A 23,614-nucleotide genomic window follows, 5' to 3' on the forward strand; every position below is an offset into this window, starting at 1 on the left:
ATAAGCCCTTCATCAGTCCTTCAATTTAAAGGTGATATTGCTCATTTAGACTGTGCATAGCTCAGTATCAGAAATAAACCAGACAGGTCACTTAAGTAACAAATAACTAATTTATTGAAAACAAAACTTACTCGTGCAAAGAATAAAGATTATTAGTAAAACATTCAAACTCTGCAAAGACGTACAACCATCCTTCTTGACAAAACATTCACAAAACCACCTCCATGTTTGGGGGAAAATACATAAAGCCTGTTAAGATGTTCTCTGACTAAGTAACAGTTAAATTCAGGAAAAAATAATTCATCATAGATAGATGACAAACTAACATTTGGACAAAGTAACTTTTCGTATATACATTTTGCACTGGAATTTCTTCCTGAATCATTTTATGGCTGGCTGAATTCACTTTTCTGGAGAACATTATGGTATGTTTCATATTCTCCTTAAAGAGGCAAGCATGTTGATGAAATCTTCTACTGATTTTTTTCAACTCTCAACCTTCAGGAATTTCAGAGAAAAATGAGAGAGGGAACGAAGGCTTTTACTCTGGGCAAGATATACCAGACTCCTGTGTCCAAACTGAATCATGTGACCTCCCTCTGAAAATGTTGCAGACTTGGTGTTCCAAGTTGAGCAGCTTGCGTTCTTTGTAACAAAATTAAAAACTGCTGGAAAAACTCAGCAGGTCTGGCAGCATCTTAGGCCTAAAACTTAGGGCTCGGCTATTCAGGAGAGATGTTAGGTAGCACTTCTACACACACAGGGTGATTGAGGTTTGGAATTCTCTTCAACAGATGGCAATTCATGGTAGATCAGTTGTAAATTATAATCTTTTATTAAGCAAATGTATTAAGGGATATGGCCAAAAGAAGGTCTACGGAGTTGGGCCACAGCTCTGTTATAATCTCTTTTAAAGGCAGAACAGACTCAAGAGGCTGAATGACTTACTACTGTTCCTAAAGTGGTTTGCAGTTGTGTCCACAAGGGCGATTTTTGAATTCTGCATTCAAATCCCTTCATGGCCTTATTACTTCCTAACTTTGTAACTCCCTATCCTTCTCCAGTTCTGTCCTATGTACATCCCCAAAAATTTTGCTCCACTATTGGTACTTTTACTTGTAATGATTGTAACAAGGTCAGCCAGGTGGACCTCATGGAATATGAATTCCTTGACTGGGACTGTTAATCTGGTCAAATCCAGGAGCCCTGCCTGACAAATAAGAACAGGCAGGTCAGATATCCTGTTCAATTTGAAAACTGTCTAAGGTAAATGGGCAGCACGGTGGCACAGCAGTTAGCACTGCTGCCTCAGCACCAGAGACCTGGGTTCAATTCCCACCTCAGACGACTGTCTGTGTGGAGTTTGCACATTCTCCCTGTGTCTGCGTGGGTTTCCTCCGGGTGCTCAGGTTTCCTCCCACAGTCAAAAAATGTGCAGGTTAGGTGAATTGGCCATGCTAAATTGCCGTAATGTTAGGTGAAGGGATAAATGTAGGGGAATGGGTCTGGGTGGGCTGCGCTTCGGCGGGTCTGTGTGGACTTGTTGGGCCGAAGGGCCTGTTTCCACACTGTAAGTAATCTAATCTAATCAGTGTCACCACATGTGAATAAAGGGTGATTTGGTAATAGGATTCGGGCCTCTGTGGAGTTATTTAAGTACCATCATCCTCAACATTCCTTTGTGAACTCGTGTTGGAGTAGAGGTGCATGAGTGTTTACGAACTGTCATAGTTTTTCTTCTGAAATCCTCATTCACACCTTGAGTACCTTCAGACCTACAATGCTTTCTTGGCTGGCTTCCCATCTCCATAAATTTGAGCCCATCCCAAACTCTCCTGTCTGTATCAGAATTTGCGCCAATCCATTCATCCATCATCTGTATGCTCGCTGATCTACATTGGTTTTCAGTCTGGCAAAACCATTGTTTTGAAATCCTCATCTTTGTTTTAAAATTTCTCACAGGCTCATTTCCCCTTATCTGTTTAAACTCCTGAAAGCTTCCTAAGCTTTCTGCTCCCCTTAAATTTTGGCTGCTTGTGCAACCCTGATTTTCATTGCTTCACCTGTCTATGCCTTCAGCTGCCTGGGCCACAAGATTTGAAATTTTATTCCCATGGGTCTCTCAATACAATTATCATTCTTTCTTCAAGACGTTTTTAAACTAACTCTGATCAAACTTTTGGTCACTTTTCCTAATCTCCACGCTGTTACTTGGTGTCAAAATGTGTTTGTACATCTTGGGATGTTTAATACATTAACAAGTTTACTTTATGTGATAGATTTATTGTTTTGACAAGCAAAGCACCATTGTGCTGTGTAAATATAGTGATGTGGATCATAGTTACTCAGCAAAAATAACAAAAGGGGTGTTATTTGTAATTTGCAGAAAGTGGCAATTTCTCCACAATGTATACTGTGTATCATGTGTTCTCAAAGATGTTGGTGGATACAGAAATCTAATGTTTAAAATGAATCTTTTCAGGCTGCTCTCCACATCTTAGAAATATTTTTCCTAAAGCTGCTACAAGTTACTTCCATGGAACCTGAGCAAAATCAACCTTTCTACAGAGCCCCTTGAAACCATATCTTTAAGATTGATGTTAATTTGGGCAGATTTAACGAGTTTGAATTGAAAATCAATTTTGTTAAAGTCATGTTTTTGTGTTGTTTACAGGTGAAAGACAGAAAAAAGTGACAATTAATGAAGAGAAGACCATCATTAACGAGCAAGAAGATCAAGAGGTAGAACAGCTAGAGAATGTTAGTTCTGAGCAAGAGATTACAAGAATGGTCGTAATAGACTGTGAACAGGCAGACATTCTTGAAAGGTACAAAGACAAATGTAAAGTGTAATATTTCATGAAAATGATCTATGTATTTTAACCTCTATCCAAGATAATAATGCACAGCTGGTCAAATACAAGACTTTGTGAACTTTACCTTCACATGCAGTCTATTCTATTTTGTTGGCAAATATGATGTATCAAAATTACAAGTAACTTAGTTTGAAGAAGGAAAAAAAATGAAAATAAATATCAAGACAGTAAACCTGGGTTCCTGCAGTTAGCTAGGTTGATTGGACTGAATGTCTTCGTCTCTGTGACTGTGTGCCAGTCTAAAATTTATTTAAAATTAATAATTAGGATGACAACATTGGGCATGTAGACACTGTATAATGCCAGCCATTTTCCCAATATTATAATAGCAGTAAAATTAAAGATGACAGGAATTCCAGGTAGAGGTTGGAATGGGAAATGGATAAGAATTGAGAAATATAAATTTGCAAAATGGTATATTATGTAACAAATGTGATGCTAATGAGAATGTGCAGTGCATAACTGATGCTGCAGTGAAGTTATTTCTGCATTAGCAGTTCTGCTATCTACATTTTACAGATTTGCTGACAACGAAAGCAATGTGACTTCAGAACAGGAAACAGTAACACTATCTGCTGACAACCAGGTCAGTCAGTTAAATTTGTTAAAACTAATTTCTGAGGTATCGTTGTGTCCCAGAAGATTACTGGTTGCAGTGTCATAATGTTTTATTGCAAATACATTACAATTTGTTAATAATCATGAGTTGACTTTGTAAAATAAAGTAAAATTTTCCTAGACGCACTCTGAAGTGGCTGGACATCAGAGTGCGTCTAGGAAAAAGTAACAAAAAGCAAAATTCACAGCTGACCTTGGAGGAACGTGTGTGGGAGAGCTCACAGCACAAGAACAGAGATACATAAGTGTAATCGTGCTGTAAGTCTACAGTAGTGAGTAGAGTGCGTTCTTTCTTGATTATATGTTTTACTGAGATCTGTCTCTTGATTAAAAATATAAACTATAAATACTAAGTTAGCCGGGAGCACGGTTTTTTAGAACAAAAAGATGGCGCTATTTTCTGGGTCTGTAGATTGTGAAGAAGCAAAGATGGCTTTGAGTAGATTGGTATGCGCCTCCTGTCGAATGTGGGAGTTAGTTAGGGATAGTTTCCATGTCTAGGGAGAAGGGTTCACATTTTTGGATAATTTGAATTTCTTCTGGGGTAGGAGTTACCTGTACAAGAAGGATACATTGCACCTGAATTGGAAAGGGATTAATATACTGACAGGGAGATTTTGTAGAGCTGCTCAAGAGACTTAAACTTGAGGTGAGGGTGGGACCCAGGGAGATAGTGAGGAAAGAGATCAATCTGAGAACTGTTACAGTTGGGAAAAGGAGCGAGTCAAACAGTCAGGGCAGGCAGGACCGAAGCAGAGAATAACGTAGGACTGATAGATTAACCTGCATTTATTTCAATGCAAGAGGCCTAACCGGAAAGGCAGATGAACTCTGGGCGTGGCTAAGAAGATGGGACTTAGATATCATAGCAATTACAGAAATGTGGCTTAAGGATGGACAGGTCAGCCAGCTTCATGTTCTAGGATACAACTGCTATAGAAAGGATAGAGAGGAGGACAAGAGAGGAGGGGGAGTGGATTTTTTTTTTATAAGAAACAGCATTACAATTGAACATAGGGAAGGTATTCCTGGGAATACATCCAGGGGAGTCATTTGGGTGGAACTGAGAAATAAATGGATAATCACTTTACTGGGATTGTATAATCGACCCCCTAATAGTCAGCAAGAAACAAATTTGTAATGAGATTTCAGTTATCTGTAAGAAAAATAGGGTAGTTATGGTATGGGATTTTAACTGTCCAAACGTAGACTGGGACTTCCATAGAATTAAGCGTTTAGATGGAAAGGAATTTAAGTGTGTACAAGCAAATCTTCTGATTCACAATGTGGATGTACAGAGTAGAGAAGGTGCAAAACTTGACATATTCTCAGGAAATAAGGCAGGGCAGGTGACTGAGGTGTCAGTGGGGAAGAACTTTGGGGCCAGTGACCATAATTCTATTAGTTTTAAAATAATTATGGAAAAAGATTGACTAAAAGTTGAAGTTCTAAATTGGAGGAAGGCTAGGTTTGACGATATTAGGCAAAAACTTGATTGGGGGCAGATGTTTGCAGGTGAATAGACGACTGGAAAATGGGAAGCCTTCAAAAATGAGATAACAACAAGAATCTAGAGACAGTATATTCCTGTTAGGGTGAAAGGAAAGGCTGCTAGGCGTAGGGAAATCTGGATGACGAGAGAAATTGAGATTTTGTTGAAGAAAACAAAGAAAGTATATGTCACGTATAGACCAGAGAGATCGAGTGAATCCTTAGAGTATAAAGGAAATAGGAGTATACTTAAGAGGGAAATCCGGGGGGCAAAATGGGGACATGAGATAGCTTTGACAAATAGAATTAAAGGAGAATCCAAAGGGTTTTTACAAATACATGAAGGACAAAAGGGTAACTGGGGAGAGAATAGGGCCCCTCAAAAATCAGCAAGGTGACCTTTGTGTGGAGCCACAGAAAATGGGGTAGATACTAAATGAGAAAGTGAGGACTGCAGATGCTGGAGATCAGAGCTGAAAATGTGTTGCTGGAAAAGTGCAGCAGGTCAGGCAGCATCCAAGGAGCATGAGAATCGACGTTTCGGGCATGAGCCCTTCTTCAGGAATGAGGAAAGTGTGCCAGCAGGCTAAGATAAAAGGCAGGGAGGAGGGAGTTGGGGGAGGGGCGTTGGAAATGCGATAGGTGGAAGGAGGTTAAGGTGAGGGTGGTAGGCCGGAGTGGGGGTGGGGGCGGAGAGGTCAGGAAAAAGATTGCAGATTAGGAAGGTGGTGCTGAGTTCGAGGGTTGGGACTGAGACAAGGTGGGGGGAGGGGAAATGAGGAAACTGGAGAAATCTGAGGTCATCCCTTGTGGTTGGACGGTTCCTAGGCGGAAGATGAGGTGCTCTTCCTCCAGCCGTCGTGTTGCTATGGTATACAAGACATAAGTTCAAATTTGCAGATGAGACAAAACCTGGAAGTATTGTAAACCATGAGGTGGATACTAATAAATCTCAAGATGACGTAGATTGGCTGGTTAAATGATTGGACATGTGATGGACGAAACTTAATGAAGAGAAATATGAAGTGACATATTTTGGTAGGAATAACAACAGGCAATATTAGTCTGAAGATTATAATTCTAGAGGAACTGAAATTTGGAAGTAAATGCTCATTAAATCATTAATGTTGGTAAGGGCTGGTTGAGAAAATAGTTAAAAAGCCTCATGTTATTTGAGTTTTATAAGTAGTGGTAATGAATACAAGAAAAGAAAATATGATAAGCTTTATAAAATGCCAGCCTCAAAAATCTCCACGCCTAACCCCGCCCCCCCGGCGAGTTCCGTCACCTCGCCTAACCCCGCCCCTTCGCCGATCTCCGACTTCATGCCTAACCCCGCCCCCACGCCCATCTCCGTCACCACGTCTAACCCCGCCCCTTCGCCTATCGCCATCACCACGCCCGCCCCCGCCCCCACGCCGATCTCCGTCCCCGCCCCCAGACCTAACCCCGCCCCCACACTCAGCTCCAGCCCCACACCAGGTCCGAGCTCCTAGCTCCCAGACCTGCCGTGTTTTCACCATCCCTCCAGACCTACCCCTCTCTGAGGATGAAAGATCAGTCCTCAGCAGAGGCCTCACCTTCATTCCCCTATGCTCCTGGATTGATGAATTCAACACGCGGCGTGACATCGAACAATTCTTCCGCCGCCTTCGCCTCCGTGCCTACTTCTTTAACCAAGACTCTCGCCCACCCTCTGACGACCCCTTCTCCCGCCTCCAACACACCCCATCCACCTGGACACCCCGTGCTGGCCTCCTACCTGCCCTCGACCTCTGCATAGCCAACTGCCGCCGCGATATTAACCGCCACCTGAACTCCCCCACCCCTCTCACCCACTCCAACCTCTCACCCTCGGAACGCGCAGCCCTCCACTCACTCCGTTGCAACCCCAACCTCACTATCAAACCAGCAGACAAGGGAGGCGCGGTAGTAGTTTGGCGCACCGACCTCTACACCGCTGAGGCCAAACGCCAGCTCGCAGATACCTCCTCCTACTGCCCCCTTGACCATGACCCCACTCCCCACCACCAAACCATCATCTCCCAGACCGTCCATAACCTCATCACCTCGGGGGATCTCCCATCCACCGCCTCCAACCTCATAGTCCCACAACCCCGCACCTCCCGCTTCTACCTCCTGCCCAAAATCCACAAACCTGACTGCCCCGGCCGACCCATTGTCTCCGCCTGCTCCTGCCCCACCGAACTCATCTCTGCGTACCTTGACACCGTCCTGTCCCCCTTAGTCCAAGAACTCCCCACCTACGTTCGGGACACCACCCATGCCCTCCACCTGCTCCATGATTTTCGCTTCCCCGGTCCCCAACGCCTTATTTTCACCATGGACATCCAGTCCCTGTACACCTCCATCCCCCATCACGAAGGACTCAAAGCCCTCCGCTTCTTTCTTTCCCGCCGTACCGACCAGTACCCTTCCACAGACACCCTCCTTCGACTGACTGAACTGGTCCTCACCCTGAACAACTTCTCTTTCCAATCCTCCCACTTCCTCCAAACGAAAGGAGTAGCCATGGGCACCCGCATGGGCCCCAGCTATGCCTGCCTCTTCGTAGGATATGTGGAACAATCCATCTTCCGCAACTACACTGGCCCCACCCCCCACCTTTTCCTCCGCTACATCGATGACTGTATCGGCGCCGCCTCGTGCTCCCACGAGGAGATTGAACAGTTCATCCACTTCACCAACACCTTCCACCCCGACCTCAAATTCACCTGGACAGTCTCAGATTCCTCCCTCCCCTTCCTCGACCTTTCTATTTCTATCTCAGGCGACCGAATCAACACGGACATCTACTACAAACCAACCGACTCCCACAGCTACCTGGACTACACCTCCTCCCATCCTGCCCCCTGTAAAAACGCCATCCCATTCTCCCAATTCCTTCGACTCCGCCGCATCTGGAGGACCAGTTCCAAAAACGCACATCCCAGATGGCCTCCTTCTTCAAGGACCGCAATTTCCCCCCCGACGTGGTCGACGATGCCCTCCACCGCATCTCTTCCACTTCCCGATCCTCCGCCCTTGAACCCCGCCCCTCCAACCGCCACCAGGACAGAACCCCACTGGTCCTCACCTACCACCCCACTAACCTCCATGTACAGCGCATCATCCGCCGCCATTTCCGCCACCTCCAAACGGACCCCACCACCAAGGATATATTTCCCTCCCCTCCCCTATCAGCATTCCGTAAAGACCACTCCCTCCGTGACTCCCTCGTCAGATCCACACCCCCCACCAACCCAACCTCCACTCCCAGCACCTTCCCCTGCAACCGCAGGAGGTGCAAGACTTGCGCCCACACCTCCCTCCTCACCTCCCTCCAAGGCCCCAAAGGAAACTTCCATATCCGCCACAGATTCACCTGCACCTCCACACACATCATCTATTTCATCCTTTGCACCCGATGTGGCCTCCTCTATATTGGGGAGACGGGCGCCTACTTGCGGAGCGTTTCAGAGAACACCTCTGGGACACCCGGACCAACCAACCCAACCACCCTGTAGCTCAACATTTCAATTCCCCCTCCCACTCCACCAAGGATATGCAGGTCTTTGGACTCCTCCATCGTCAGACCACAGCGAAACGACGGTTGGAGGAAGAACGCCTCATCTTCCGGCTAGGAACCCTCCAACCACAAGGGATGAACTCGGATTTCACCAGTTTCCTCATTTCCCCTCCCCCCAGCCTGTCTGTCAAATCCATCAAATTCAGCACCGCCTTCCTAACCTGCAATCTTCTTCCCGACCTCTCCGCCCCACCCCAGTCTGACCTATCACCCTCACCTTGACCTCTTTCCACCTATCACATTTCCGACGCCCCTCCCCCAAGTCCCTCCTCCCTATCTTTTATCTTAGCCTGCTGGACCAACTTTCCTCATTCCTGAAGAAGGGCTAATGCCCGAAACGTCGATTCTTCTGTTCCCTAGATGCTGCCTGACCTGCTGCGCTTTTCCAGCAACACATTTCCATCTCTGATCTCCAGCATCTGCAGACCTCACTTTCTCCTCAAAGATTTCAACAAGAGTATTGCATTCAATTCTAGTAACTCATTTTAAGAGGGATCTGGAGATAGCTTAGAGAAGGTGCAGTAAAGTTGCATGGATAAGAGACTTCAGTTACAAAAAGAGATTGGAGAAGTTGCAGCTGTTCTCCTAAAAATTTCAAAATGTCTTTGATTATGTACCATATATTAAGCTCATGAGAGGATAGCACAACTTGGAACAGAATCTCTACAGTATGGAAACAGACCATTTTGCCCAGCAAGCCTACACTGACCCTCCGAAGAGTAACTCACCCAGACCCATTTCCCCGACTAATGCACCTAACCCACACATCTCTGAACACTGTGGGGCAATTTAGCATGGTCAATTCACCTAATCTGCACATCTCTGAATTGAGGGAGGAAACTGGAACACCCAGAGGAAACCTATGCAGATACAGGGAGAACATGCAAACTCCACAACAACAGTCGCTTGAGGCTGGAATCTCATCCAGATCCCTGGCACTGAGGCAGCAGTGCTGACCACTGAGGCTCCATGCCGCCACTTGTGGATTTAGTTGAACAATAGTTGACTGGATGAAAAATTGGCTAAAAAATAGAAAGCAGAGAGGTAGTGTAAAGGATAGTTATCCAGTTTGGATGAAGGTAAAGAATGGGTTTTCTACATGGATGAATGTTTCATCCATTGATTCATAATTTACATTGGTCTAGATTTATTAAATTTAATTCAATATCAAAATCTGTAGACAGTACCAAATATTAAGAATAGATATTTTAGAAGCTCGCAGCTAGACACATGGCAGTTCAGTAGCAAATAAACTGTCACACTGATAAATATGAAGTAATGGACTTTCTTAGGAAAAGGGAAACATCACAAACTATTGAATATGCAAAAACAAATAGGGCAGAAGGGCAAAAGGATTCACAAATATAGATAAGTTTAAAAACTGCATTGTATATCAGCAAAACAATTCTAAAAAGTATGTTCTTGAGAAGGTAATTCATTTTCAGCTTTTAGCTATCGTTCATTAAAGTTGCTTGAACACAACTGGTTTTTTTTCTTGGATAATACTTGGATGTTTTCTTTCAGACCCCGAAAAATAACCACGTGATCTCTGAAAAAGCAGGTAGGATGACACCGGAATCAGAGTAAGGGTTGTGTGTGGGAATAAAGAACTGAAGATCAACTTTGAGGTTGGAACCAAGATGTTGATGTGTGATTTTTGCTCTTGTGTGAAACTAAACATTTGTTTTCTTAATATTTATTACTTATATACACACACACACACACACATTCTTTTCTGCGGGGAGTCCCAAGACCTGTGGAAGGGTGCAAAAGGGAGGTCCCAAGCCCTAGAAGGAAGTAAGACTAAGCATTGCAGTGGTGGGGTCAGATGTGCTTTTCTGGGCCTTGTCAGGATGGTATTGGTTGTATTCTAAGCACTAGGCCTTGTCACACTGAGAAAGGGACTGCAGGTGCAGGGCACCATCTGAATTCACGACTGTTCTCTCTCCAATCCCAGAAACTAATGTAAATCATCACACTAAGCAGGATAACAGATTCTGGTGTCAGCCAGACTGCATTCAAATTGGGGAAGGCAAAGTAAGAATCTTCATACATTGCAGATCTGTTGTCCAGTTATCCCATCCCCTTAAACCAATCCAAAATCAGATTGGCTGACTCACTCTGTGTTCTTTATACATGTTTTATGATCATGTTGATTGCTTTGTAACCCATATGTGCTCCATATGCTTTAGATGATGTGTTGCGGACTGAGGAAGACAGCATATTGGTCCCGACTATTTCAGTACAGGTAATGAACATAACAAAACTTGTAACCCTTGTACACGTTCTCTAAACTGAACTATTCCACACATGATTTTGTTGGATTGGAGCATAAGCCACTTGCCAGCAGTACTTCCTTCTCTCCTTTTCCAGTTCTATGGATGAAATAGAATGAAAAGTCAAGGAGGGACAGAGGAGGTAGGGCAATGAGGGGTGCAGTAGGTAGAGAAAAAAGGGCTGGAATATGGTGGAAGAGAATAAAGAAAGAGAAGCTGGGGAGGGAGAGATTCCATTTCATGGGACACTGGCACCAGTATGAGGCAAGAAGGAACTCAATCGTCATGATAGACATTGGACCAGATTCAAGAGAATGGGGCATTTACAAAGATTTGTAACTAATAAGTGGGGGAACATTTCAGGTGGAAAAGTTTGTGTAAAAGATAGTTTAATATCAATTTAAAAAGGAGTATAGTAACACTCAGAAATTATGTTTAAGAAACTACAGGCAATGGATAAACTAAAACGTGCAAACCTGAAGTTTAGAAATAAGAATTGCATAGGTAGAACACTAGAGCAGTAAGACAGTTACAATGTGCAGCTCAAGAGGTATTCTTTATGCAAATGCAGGGAGGAAAAAGAATGAGATGAGTGAGTTGCAAAAACAAATTCCACTTAATGGCTACATGTCATATCCTCTGTTGGGACATGGTTGTAAGGTGAATCAGGATTGGAAGCTAAATATGTCTAGTTCTAAGATCAATAGAAAAGGTAGACTGACAGGGAGCAAAGAGTGAGGATAAATGAGTGCTATTCTGCTGGCAATCAGTGACTAGTGGTGTCCCTCAGGGATCGGTGTTGGGACCACAATTATTTACAATTTATATAGATGATTTGGAGTTGGGGACCACGTGTATATTGTTTAAAATTTGCTGATGTCACGAAGATGTGTGGCAGAGCAAAGTGTGCAGAGGACTGTCAAACTTTGTAGAGGAACAAAGATACATTGAGTGAGTGGGCAAAGGTCGGGCAGATGGAATACAATTTAGTAAATATGAAGTCATACATTTTGGTAGGAGTAACAGCGAAATAAATTATTACTTGAATGGTAAAAAGTTGCAGCATGCTGCTATGCAAAGGGACTTGGGTGTCCCTGTGCATGAATCACAGAAGGTTGGTCTGCAGCTACAACAAGTAATTAGGAAGGGAAATTAAATTTTGTCCTTAATTGCTGAAGGAGTTGAGTTCAAAAGCAGAGAGTTAATGTTACAGCTGTACAAGGTGCTGTTGAGGCCATACCTGGAGTACTGTGTGCAAATTTGGTCTCCTTACTTAAGGCAGCATGTACTAGCATTAGAGGGGGTGCAGAGGAGTTTCACTAGATTGATTCTGGAGTTGAGGAGGTTCATTTATGAGGAGATACGGAGTAGATTGGATTATATTCATTGGAATTCAGAAGAATGAGGGGGATCTTATAGAAACATAAAATCATGAAGGGAATTGATCAAATAGAAATAGATAAGATGTTTCCATTGGTAGGTGAAACCAGGACAAGACGGCAAGGACTCAAGATTAGATGAAGCAGGTTTAGAACTGAACTGACCAGGAACTTCTTCACCCAGACGGTTGGTAATCTATGGAATTCCTTCCCCAGGGAAGTAGTTGACACAGCTATAGTAATCTCTTTTTTTTAAAGGTAACCTAGATACATTTTTTGAAAAATAAAGTCATTAAGGGATATGGTGAAAACGTGCCTAAGTGGAGATGAGTCCGTGAAAAGATTAGCCATGATCATCATGAGTGATGGATCAGGCTCGAAGGGCCAGATGGCCTACTCCTGCTCCTAGTTCTTATCATCTTATGTAGGAAAAATAGTAGCAGGGAGGAATAATCTTGGCAATTAGGTTGAAATCACTTCACTAATAGAAGGTATGGTCTTGAGGGAAGCAAACATTTATGACAAATGTTTTTATCATATTAGTATTTTTATTATTCATATGATTTGTTATTATTATTGTTGTTATTATTATTAAACTTGGATTCCAAAGTCGGCATCAATGGATTTTGGATTTTATTTCTGAGGAAGTGATTTTTCTATAAGGTTCAGACTTTTCTTTTCTAGCTGTGGGTCAAAACCGCATTTCTCAGAAATCATGTGACTGAAGCTAAATGGCAAAATAAGCTGCCTGCTAAGATGATTCCTGAAGTATTCACTAATTTGAGTTTTTACAACCCACAGAAAGGGTAGTGGGAAGCATATTCAGTTTAGAAGAAAAGATCCATACCAGCAAAAGTGTAGTTAGTTTTATCATCCTCCAGGCCATGCTAGCTAGAAAGAAATCTTGAGCTGTTTTAATAATCCAAGTATACTAAGCGTAAAGGTGCATAAATACCCAGGGCCTAATGAGATGTACCCCAGGCTGCTATGGGAGGCAAGGGAAGAAATTTCTGGGCCCTTGGCATAGATATTTAACATTTCGCTGGAGGATAGCTAATGTGGTCCCTTATTCAAGAGCAGCAAGGATAGGCCAGCTAATTACAGACCAGTTATTCTGACTTCATTGTAGGGGAAATTATTAGAAAATAAGAATTAGAAAAAAAAAGACAGGGATAATCAACACTTGGAAAGGCAGGAATTGATCAGGTTCTGGATTAGTGGTGCTGGAAGAACACAGCAGTTCAGGCAGCATCCAAGGAGCAGCAAAATCGATGTTTCGGGCAAAAGACCTTCATCAGGAATAAAGGCAGAGAGCCTAAAGGGTGGAGAGATAAGCTAGAGGAGGGTGTGGGTGAGGAGAAAGTAGCATAGAGTACAATAGGTGAGTGGGGGAGGGGATGAAGGTGATGGGTCAGGGAGGAGAGGGTGGAGTGGATAGGTGGAAAAGGAGATAGACAGGTAGGACAAGTCCGGACAAGTCAGGGGACAGTGCTGAGCTGGAAGCTTGGAACTCGGGTGAGGTGGGGGAAGGGGAAATGAGGAACCTGTTGAAGTCCACATTGATGCCCTAGGGTTGAAGTGTTCCGAGGCGGAAGATGAGGCGTTCTTCCTCCAGGCTTCTGGTGGTGAGGGAGCGGCGGTGAAGGAGGCCCAGGACCTCCATGTCCTCGGCAGAGTGGGAGGGGAGTTGAAATTTTGGGCCACGGGGCGGTGTGGTTGATTGGTGTGGGTGTCCTGGAGATGTTCCCTAAAGCGCTCTGCTAGGAGGCGCCCAGTCTCCCCAATGTAGAGGAGACCGCATCGGGAGCAACGGATACAATAAATGATATTCGTGGATGTGCAGGTAAAACTTTGACGGATGTGGAAGGCTCCTTTAGGGCCTTGGACAGAGGTGAGGGAGGAGGTGTGGGCGCAGGTTTTACAGTTCCTGTGGTGGAATGGGAAAGTTCCAGGATGGGAGGGTGGGTTGTAGGGGGGCGTGGACCTGACCAGGTAGTCACGGAGGGAACGGTCTGGTTTCCAGCAACTGCAGTCATTGTTTTTACCTCAGGAATTGATCAGGGTTATTTGGCACTAATTTATTGGAGGGAGATCCTGTTTCATTAATTTAATTGAGTGTTTTCAACAGGTGATTGTTGATGAGGCTAGTACAGTTAATGTGGTTTACATGGATTTCAGTAAAGGCTTTGACAAGCTCTGACATAGGCTGGTCCAAAAGGTAAGAGCCCATGGGATCCAAGGCAAAATTGTCTTGCAAATAGGAGGCAGAAGCTGATGGTGGAGAGTTATTTTTGTGATTAGAAATCTATGATGAGCACTGTACCACAGGGAACGGTGCTGGGATCCTTGCTGTTTGTTAATGACTTGGATGTGCAAGTAAGACCAGAGGGCATAGGTTTAAGGTGAGGGATGAGTGATTCAGAAGGAATCTGAGGAAAAAGGTTTTCTCCCCGAGGGTGATAAAAATATGGAATATGCTCACTGAGAGGATGATGGAGGTAGGTACTCTTGTAAGATTTAAGAAGCATGCAGGCAAGCACTTGAAATACCAGAGTATGGTAGACTACCAAGTGGAGGTAAATGGTATTAGCCTTTTTGGTGGTATTTAGTTGCAAAGACATGGTGGGCTGAAGAGCCTGTTTCTGTGCTGTATAATTTTATAACTCAGTAGATAGGGCTGGAACTAGCCCTGAACCTTAAGAGTTCAGTGAGGAAATGTCAGTGAGTAGGCCTGTGGCAGTGTATTTTGCAGAGAGACCGTAATGGAGAGAATCACAGTTGGTGACTCTATGGAAAGTTGCTGCAAGGTAAAACTTACAGCGTCATCAAATTAGCAATGATAATTCACTGGGATTAAGTGTCTGGAGAATGTTGCTAAGAAAACATTGAATTTTTCTCTTTGCTGTTTGTTACAACCCTTCTAAATTGTCACGTGGCTTTTTTTCTTTTTGTGTAATAAACATGGGTCATAGAGTCAAATCACACTGAAACAGACTCTTCGGTCCAACTCGTCCATGACTACCATCCTAACCTAATCCAGTCCCATATCCCTCTAAACATTTCCTATTCATCTGCCCATCCAGATGTCTTTTAAATGTTGTAATTGTACTCATCTCCACCACTTCCTCTGGTAGCTCATTCCATACATTCACCACCCTCTGCATGAAAATGTTACCTCTCAGGTCCTTTTTAAATCTTTCCCCTCACCTCTTAAATTTATACTCTCTAACTCTGCACTCCCCCACCCTAAGAAAAAGACTTTGGCTGTTCACCCTATCCAGGCTCATCATTTTATAAACGTCTATAAGGTCACCCCCTCCAGCCTCCAAAACTTCAGGAAAAAAAATCCACATCCTATTCAGCCTCTTAATTTGAACCCTCCAGTTCCAGCAACATTTTTTATAAATCTTTTCTGCACTTTTACAAATTTAACAACATCCTCCTTATAGAAGGGGGACCAGAATTGTACGCAGTTTTCTAAAAGTGGCCTCAGCTATGTCCTGTACAGCTGCAACATGACGTTCCAACTCCATACTCCATATTCCAACCAATGAAGACAAGCATGCCAACGTACTTTTCACCCTATCGGCCTGCAATTCCACTTACAAGGAACTATGTTTAGTTGTTAAAAGTACATTGGCATCCTTGTATGAAAATGTTCAGTGACTGGCAACTAGCCACAGTAACCAAATTTACAAAAATAAATTGTGGTCTTTCAAGCAGGTTTCATTTTCGAATCTGGTTCTATTTTGCCAGTGGTTGAGTTCATAACGCTGTGAAGATTCTATGGAAAAAGCAAATCTTTTAAACTGCATGGCAGTTCTGTATATAGTCAAAAAGTGTAGTGCTGGAAAAGCACAACATATCAGTCAGCATCCGAGGAGCAGGAGAGTAAACATTTTGGGCATGAGCCTTTCATCAGGAATGTAGTGGGGTAGGGGCCCAAGGGGGCTGAGAGATAAATGGGAGGGGGGGTGGGTGTTAAGACACAGGGTAAATTGTCCTGCTTAATTTAAAACCAGAAAATATTTATCCCGTGCAGTAATCTGCAAAAGTTCGAGTGACCAAGAACTATGGAAAGTAAAAATTAACAACTTCATTTCTTAAAGCATAACAGAATAATTAACAAACCACTATTTACAATTTCTTTTACCTTCCCTTCTATAATACTACTCTGCTAAAACTCCCAGTTAAGATTTACAAAACAACATTTCTTATCTCAAAACCAGGCAGCTTTCATTCTTCTATTCGGATCTTCCTGTATCTTCTGTTGTTTTTCTTAAGAATTTCTTCATCATTGGTTACTGATCAAAAAGGTGCCATTTTAAGAGGGCTATTTTTCAGGCAGTCTGCTTTCATCCTGGGCTTGTCAGTTCTCCTCTCAACTGTTCAATATTCCCCTGTTCTTATACCCCAGAGCATTGGATTGTGTTATTGGCTTTTAAGATTGTCAGTATACTCAATTCAATCTTGGTTGGAAATTGGTATTTTTTACTGGGCTACAATTTACACTAGGTAAAAACAATGACTGCAGATGTAATTACACCGGCTTAATTAGAACAGTTGATCTTTCGTAATTACACCGGCACCACTCCCTACCTCTTCCTCTGCTACATTGATGACTGCATTGGCGCCAACTCGTGCTCCCGCGAGGAGGTTGAGCAATTCATCAACTTCACCAACATGTTCCACCCTGACCTCAAATTTACCTGGACCATCTCTGACACCTCCCTCCCCTTCCTGGACCTCTCCATCTCCATGAATGACGACCGACTTGACACTGACATTTTTTTACAAACCCACCGACTCCCACAGCTACCTGGATTACACCTCTTTCCACCCTACCTCTTGCAAAAATGCCATCTCGTATTCCCAATTCCTCCGCCTCCACCGTATCTGCTCCCAGGAGGACCAGTTCCACCACAGAACACACCAAATGGCCTCCTTCTTTAGAGACCGCAATTTCCCTTCCCACGTGGTTAAAGATGCCCTCCAATGCATCTTGTCCTCATTCCACACCTCGGCCCTTAGACCCTACCCCTCCAACCGTAACAAGGACAAAACGCCCCTGATGCTCACCTTCCACCCTACCAACCTTTGCATAAACCAAATCATCCGCCGACATTTCCGCCACCTCCAAAAAGACCCCACCACCAGGGATATATTTCCATCCCCACCCCTTTTCGCCTTCCGCAAAGACCGTTCCCTCCGTGACTACCTGGTCAGGTCCACGCCCCCCTACAACCCACCCTCCCATCCTGAAACCTTCCCCTGCCACAGCAGGAACTGTAAAACCTGCGCCCACACCTCCTCCCTCACCTCTATCCAAGGCCCTAAAGGAGCCTTCCACATCTATCAAAGTTTTACTTGCACATCCACTAATATCATTTATTGTATCTGTTGCTGCCAATGCGGTCTACTCTACATTGGGGAGACTGGGCGCCTCCTAGCAGAGCGCTTTAGGGAACATCTCCAGGACACCCACACCAATCAACCACACCGCCTCGTGGCCCAACATTTCAACTCCCCTCTCACTCTGCCAAGGACATGGAGGTCCTGGGCCTCCTTCACCGCGCTCCCTCACCACCAGACGCCTGGAGGAAGAATGCCTCGGAACACTTCAACCCCAGAGCATCAATGTGGACTTCAACAGTTTCCTCATTTCCCCTTCCCCCACCTCACCCGAGTTCCAAACTTCCAGCTCAGCACTGTCACCATGACTTGTCCGGACTTGTCCTACCTGCCTATCTTCTTTTCCACCTATCCACTCCACCCTCTCCTCCCTGACCTATCACCCTTCATCCCCTCCCCCACTCAGCTATTGTACTCTATGCTACTTTCTCCTCACCTCCACCCTCCTCTAGCTTATCTTCCCACGCTTCAGGCTCTCTGCCTTTATTCCTGATGAAGGGCTTTTGCCCGAAATGTCGATTTTGCTGCTCCTTGGATGCTGCCTGAACTGCTGTGCTCTTCCAGCACCACTAATCCAGAATACAATTTGCACTGATGGGCAGAATTTGAATTTGTTTTTGTCTCCAGGCAATAAACTACGCAAATTGTTCAGCCCAGTGTTACATACACTGTTGTTATTGAATACATTTGGTGCTGTGTCCAGTAGCTCTCCTTTTAACTCTTAAAGGTACACCAACATCTTCATAACAAGGGCTGGGGGAAGGTAGCTTGGAAGGTGATATGTAGATGATGGTGATACGTTGGAACAGGGGATGGAGCAGAAAGAAGATGGACATGGAACATTACTGCGCAGTGCAGGCCCTTCGGCCCTTTGTTATGCCGACCTGTTAAACAAATCTGAAGCCCAGTCAGCTACACTATTCCATTATTATCCATACGTTTATCCAATAACCATTTTAAATGCCCTTAAAGTTGGCAAGTCTGCTAGGTTTGCAGGCGGTGCATTCCAGGTCCTTACTACTCTGCGAAAAGAACCTACCTCTGACATCTGTCCTATATTTATCACCCCTCAACTTAAAGCTATGTCCCCTCAGGTGAGCCACCACCACCTGAGGAAAAAAGGCTGTCATTGTCCATCAGATCTAATCCTCTGATCATCTTTTATGTCTCAAGAAAGTCACCTCTCAACCTTCTTCTCTCTAACGAAAACTGCCTAAAGTCCCTCAACCTTTCCTCGTAAGACCTTCCCTCCATACCAGCCAACATTTCTGGTAAATCTTCCCTGCACCCTTTCCAATGCTTCCACATCCTTTCTATAATGCAGCAACCAGAAGTGTACGGAATACTTCAAGTGCAGCCGCACCAGAGCTTTCTGCAGCTGCAACATGACCTCATGCCTCCAGAACTTGATCCCTCTACCAATAAAAGCTAACACACCATATGTCTTCTTAACAACTATTAACTTGGGTGGCAACTTTCAAGGATCTATGCACATGGACACCGATATCGCTCAACTTATCCACACTACCAAGAATCTTACCTGATTTGGAGGTGCCGGTGTTGGACTGGGTGTACAAAGTTAAAAATCCCACAACACCGGGTTATAGTCCAACAGATTTAATTGGAAGCAGACTAGCTTTCGGAGCATCACTCCTTCATCAGGTGATAGTGGAGAGCTCAATCCTAACACAGAATTTATAGCAAAAATTTACAGTGTGATGTAACTGAAATTATACATTGAAAAATTGATTCTGTTAAGTCTTTCATCTGTTTGAATACCATGATAGTTTCACTTCTTTCATGTGTAAATCACAAAACATTTTTTTTAAAAAGTTGCATTCTCGGGTTAGCTGTTAACAATGGTGATAACTAGACAATAGGTTGAAGGTGTTAGCCCCCTGTGTTCTCTGTCTATGCCATGATGTTTAGATAGATTCTAATCTAAAAAGTGAGAAAACGGAGTTCTACATGAATGCATGCAGTTTTTTGAGCAAAGGACAATGTAACCCTGAAAGTACAAATTCACCCCACAAAATGAGTGCATGTGGGTTTTTGTCTGTGTGTGTGTCTGTCTGGGTTGGGGGTTGTGAGTGTGAGAAAATGTGTCTGTAATGAGTGTAGAGTGTCTTTAGTCTGTGAGGGGGTGCATGTGGGAGTGTGTGTGTCTGTAAGGGTGTGTGTGGGTGTCTGTGTGCGCATCTGTGTGTATAGGAGTGCGTGTGTGTATGTGTATAGTGCAATGGTGGTCACCTGTAATGTGACATGAAAGCAAGGTCCCGGATGAGGCCCTCCCTATGGGTACCTAACTTAGCTATCAGCCTCTGCTCGGCCACTTTTCGCTGCTGCCTGTCCTGATGTCCACCTTGGAGGATGGTCACCCGAAGGTCCGAGGTCGAATGTCCTGGACCACTGAAGTGTTCCCCAACTGGGAGGGAACACTCCTGTTTGTTGATTGTTGTGTGGCGCCCATTCATCCGTTGTCGTAGCCTTTGCTCGGTTTCCCCAATGTACCTTGCCTCCGGGCATCCTTGCCTGCAACGTATAAGATAGACAACATTGTCTGAGTCACATGAGTACCTGCCATGTGCAAGGTGGGAGGTGTCCCCACGCATAATAATGGTACCTATGTCCACACTCTGACATGTCTTGCAGCGCCTACCGTGACAGGGTTGTATGGAGTTGTCCTGACAGCTGGGCAGCTTGCGACAAACAATGACCTGTTTGAGGTTTGGCGGTTGTTTAAAGGAAGTAGTGGAGGTGTGGGGAAGATCTTGGTGAGGTGTTCATCCTCATTAATAATGTGGTGCAGGTCACGAAGAACATGGCGTAGTTTTTCAGTTCCTGGGAAATACTGAACAAATCTTACCATTACCATCTTACCAGAATCTTAGCATTAGCCCAATACTCTATATTTCTGTTACTCCTTCCAAAGTGAATCACTTGACACTTTTCCGCATTAAACTCCATTTATCACCTCTCAGCCCAGCTCTGCAGATTATCTGTGTCTCTCTGTAATGTGCAACATCCTTCTGCACTGTCCATGGCTCCACTGACCTTAGTGCCATCCGCAAATTTGCTATGCCCTCATCCAGGTCATTTATAAAAATGACAAACAGCAGTGGCCCCAAAACAGATCCTTGCAGTACACCACTGGAACTGAACTCTAGGATGAACATTTCCCATCAACCACCACCCTCTGTCTTCTCACAACCACCTAATTTCTGATCCAAACCGCTAAATCACCCTCAATCCCATATTTTCTGCAATAGCCTACCATGGGGAACCTTATCAAACACTTCACTGAAATCCAAATACGCTGCATCAACCGCTTTACCTTCACCCACCTGTTTGATCACCTTCTCAAAAAACTCGAAGGTTTGTGAAGTACAACCTACCCTTCATAAAACCGTGTTGACTATCCCTAATCAAATTATTCCTTTCTAGATGATTATAAATCCTATCTCTTATAATCCTTTCCAACACTTTACCCACAACTGAAGTAAGGCTCACAGGTTTATAATTACCAGGGCTGGCTCTACTCCCCTTCTTGAACAAGGGGACAACATTTGCTATTCTCCAGTTTTCGGGCACTATTCCTGTAGACAATGAAGACATAAAGATCAAAGCCAAAGGCTTTGTAATCTCTTCCCTGGCTTCACAGAGAATCTAGGATAAAAATCCCATTTGGCCCAGGGGACTTATCTATTTTCACACTTCCAGAATTGCTAACATTTCCTCCTTTATGAACCTCAATCCTGTCCAGTCATTCTCTTCTTCCTGACATACCTATAGAAAGCTTTAGGGTTTTCCTGGATCCTATCTGCCAAAGACTTCTCATGTCCCCTCCTGGCTCTTAGCTCTCTTTTTAGGTCCTTCCTGGCTAACTTAGCTCTCAAGCACCTGAGCTGAGCCTTCACATCTGATCTTTACATTAGCATCCTCCTTCACCTTGACAAGAGATTCAACTTCTTTAGTAAACCATGGTTCTCTCGCTCGCTCACTTCCTACCTGCCTGACAGTTACTTATCAAGGACACACATTAGCTGTTCCTTGAACAAGCTCCATCTTTCAATTGTGCCCATCTCCTGCAGTTTCCTTCCCCATCCAATGCATCTAAATCTTGCCTAATCACCTCATAATTGCCTTTCCCCCAGCTATAAATCTTGCCCTGCAGTATATACCTATTCCTTTCTATTGCTAAAGTAAACATAACTGAATTGTGGTCACTATCACCAAAGTGCTCACCAACCTCCAAATCTAACACCTGGCCTGGTTTATTACCCAGCACCAAATCCAATGTGGGTTTGCCTCTTGTTGGCCTATTTACATAAGGTGTCAGGAAACCCTCCTCCACATGTTAGACAAAACTGACTTATCTAAAGTACTCGAACTATTGCATTTCTAGTCAACATCTGGAAAGTTAAAGTCCTCCATAACAACCACCCTGTTACTTTCACTCCTATCCAGATTCATCTTTGCAATCCTTTTCTCTGGAACTTTTTGGAGGCCTGTAGAAAACACCCAGCAGGGTGACCTCTCCTTTCCTGTTTCTAACCTCAGCCCATACTACCTCAGTAGATGAATCCTCATCAAGCGTCCTTTCTGCCACTGTAGTACTATCCTTGACTAACCATGCCATGCCTCCCTCTCTTTTATTACCTTATCTGATCTTACTGAAACACCTACACCCTGAAACCGGCAACAACCATTTCTGTCCCTGCTGTATCCATGTCTCTGAAATGGCCACAACATTCAAGTCCCAGGTACCAACCCATGCTAAAAGTTCACCCCGCCCCTTATTCCAGATGCTCCTGCTGTTGAAGTCGACATACTTCAAACCACCTTCCTGCCTGCCTGTACGCTCCTGTGACCTTGAAATGTTATTCATGACTTCAACCTCCTGTACACTGGAGGTACAATTCAGTTTCCCATCCCCCTGCTGAATTAGTGTAAACCCTCCTGAAAAGCATCAGCAAATTCCTCCCCCCCCCCAGGATATTGGTACTCTATTGTTCAGTGTGGACCGTCCCATTTGTAGAGGTCCCACCTACCCCAGAATGAGCCTCAAGATCCAGTAAACTGAATCCATCCCTTCTGCACCATCCCTGTAGCTGTGTGTTCAACTGTTCTCTCTCTATTCCTCACCTTGCTAGCACATGGCACAGGTAACGAACCAGAGATTACAATTCTGTTTGTTCAAGTTCTAAGCTTCCACCCTAGCTCCTTGAATTTCTGCCTTACGTCCCCATCCATTTTCCTACCTATGTTATTGGTGCCTATGTGGACCATGGCTTGGGACTGCTCTCCCACCCCCTTTAAGGATCCTGAAAGCCCGATCCAAGATGTGTTCTTCCTCCAGGCGTCCCCCAAGCCACCCAACGCCTGGAGGAAGAATGCATCAGTTTCTGCCTAATTTCACCAGTCTCCTCATCTCCCCTCACCTCCTCTCCCCGCCCCTCCCCTCCCCTCCCCTCACCTTATTCCAGATCTAACCCTCCAACTCAGCACCGCCCTCTTGAACTATCTTACCTGTCCATCTTCCTTCCCATGTGTGTGCTCCAACCCCCCCCCAAAAAAAACCTATCACCATCACTCCCCACCTTTATCAAGAGTCAAAGATGTACAGCATGGGAACAGACCCTTTGGTCCAACCTGTCCACGCCGACCAGATATCCCAACCCAATCTAGTCCCACTTGCCATATCCCTCTAGGCCCTCTAGGCCCATATCCCTCCAAACCCTTCCTATTCATATACCCATCCAAATGTCTCTTAAATGTTGCAATTGTACCAGCCTCCACCACTTCCTCTGGCAGCTCATTCCATGCACGTACCACCCTCTGCGTGAAAAGGTTGCCCCTTAGGTCTCTTTTATATCTTTCCCCTCTCACCCTAAACCTACGCCCTCTCGTCCTGGACTCCCCGACCCCAGGGAAAAGACTTTGTCTACTTATTCTATCCATGCCCCTCAATTT

The 23,614-nt window shown here is 44.4% G+C and overlaps 1 protein-coding gene across 3 annotated transcripts in view; it reads left to right on the plus strand.

Annotated features, from left to right (window-relative positions):
* The window catches only part of LOC122563564 (synaptotagmin-like protein 1), a 151,225-nt gene that overhangs the window by 96,220 nt on the left and 31,391 nt on the right, over positions 1 to 23,614 (plus strand). For all 3 annotated transcript variants that reach the window (XM_087976779.1, XM_043717459.2, XM_043717458.2), the window contains 4 exons: positions 2,675 to 2,828; positions 3,396 to 3,462; positions 10,099 to 10,135; positions 10,767 to 10,822. In XM_087976779.1, the coding sequence (XP_087832905.1) occupies positions 2,675 to 2,828; positions 3,396 to 3,462; positions 10,099 to 10,135; positions 10,767 to 10,822 (314 nt within the window). The remainder of the gene's footprint in view (positions 1 to 2,674; positions 2,829 to 3,395; positions 3,463 to 10,098; positions 10,136 to 10,766; positions 10,823 to 23,614) is intronic.

This window comes from Chiloscyllium plagiosum, unplaced genomic scaffold, assembly GCF_037043375.1.
Source record: "Chiloscyllium plagiosum isolate Xiang-an unplaced genomic scaffold, Cpla_swu_hap1 HiC_scaffold_30, whole genome shotgun sequence".
Lineage (NCBI taxonomy): Eukaryota > Metazoa > Chordata > Chondrichthyes > Orectolobiformes > Hemiscylliidae > Chiloscyllium > Chiloscyllium plagiosum.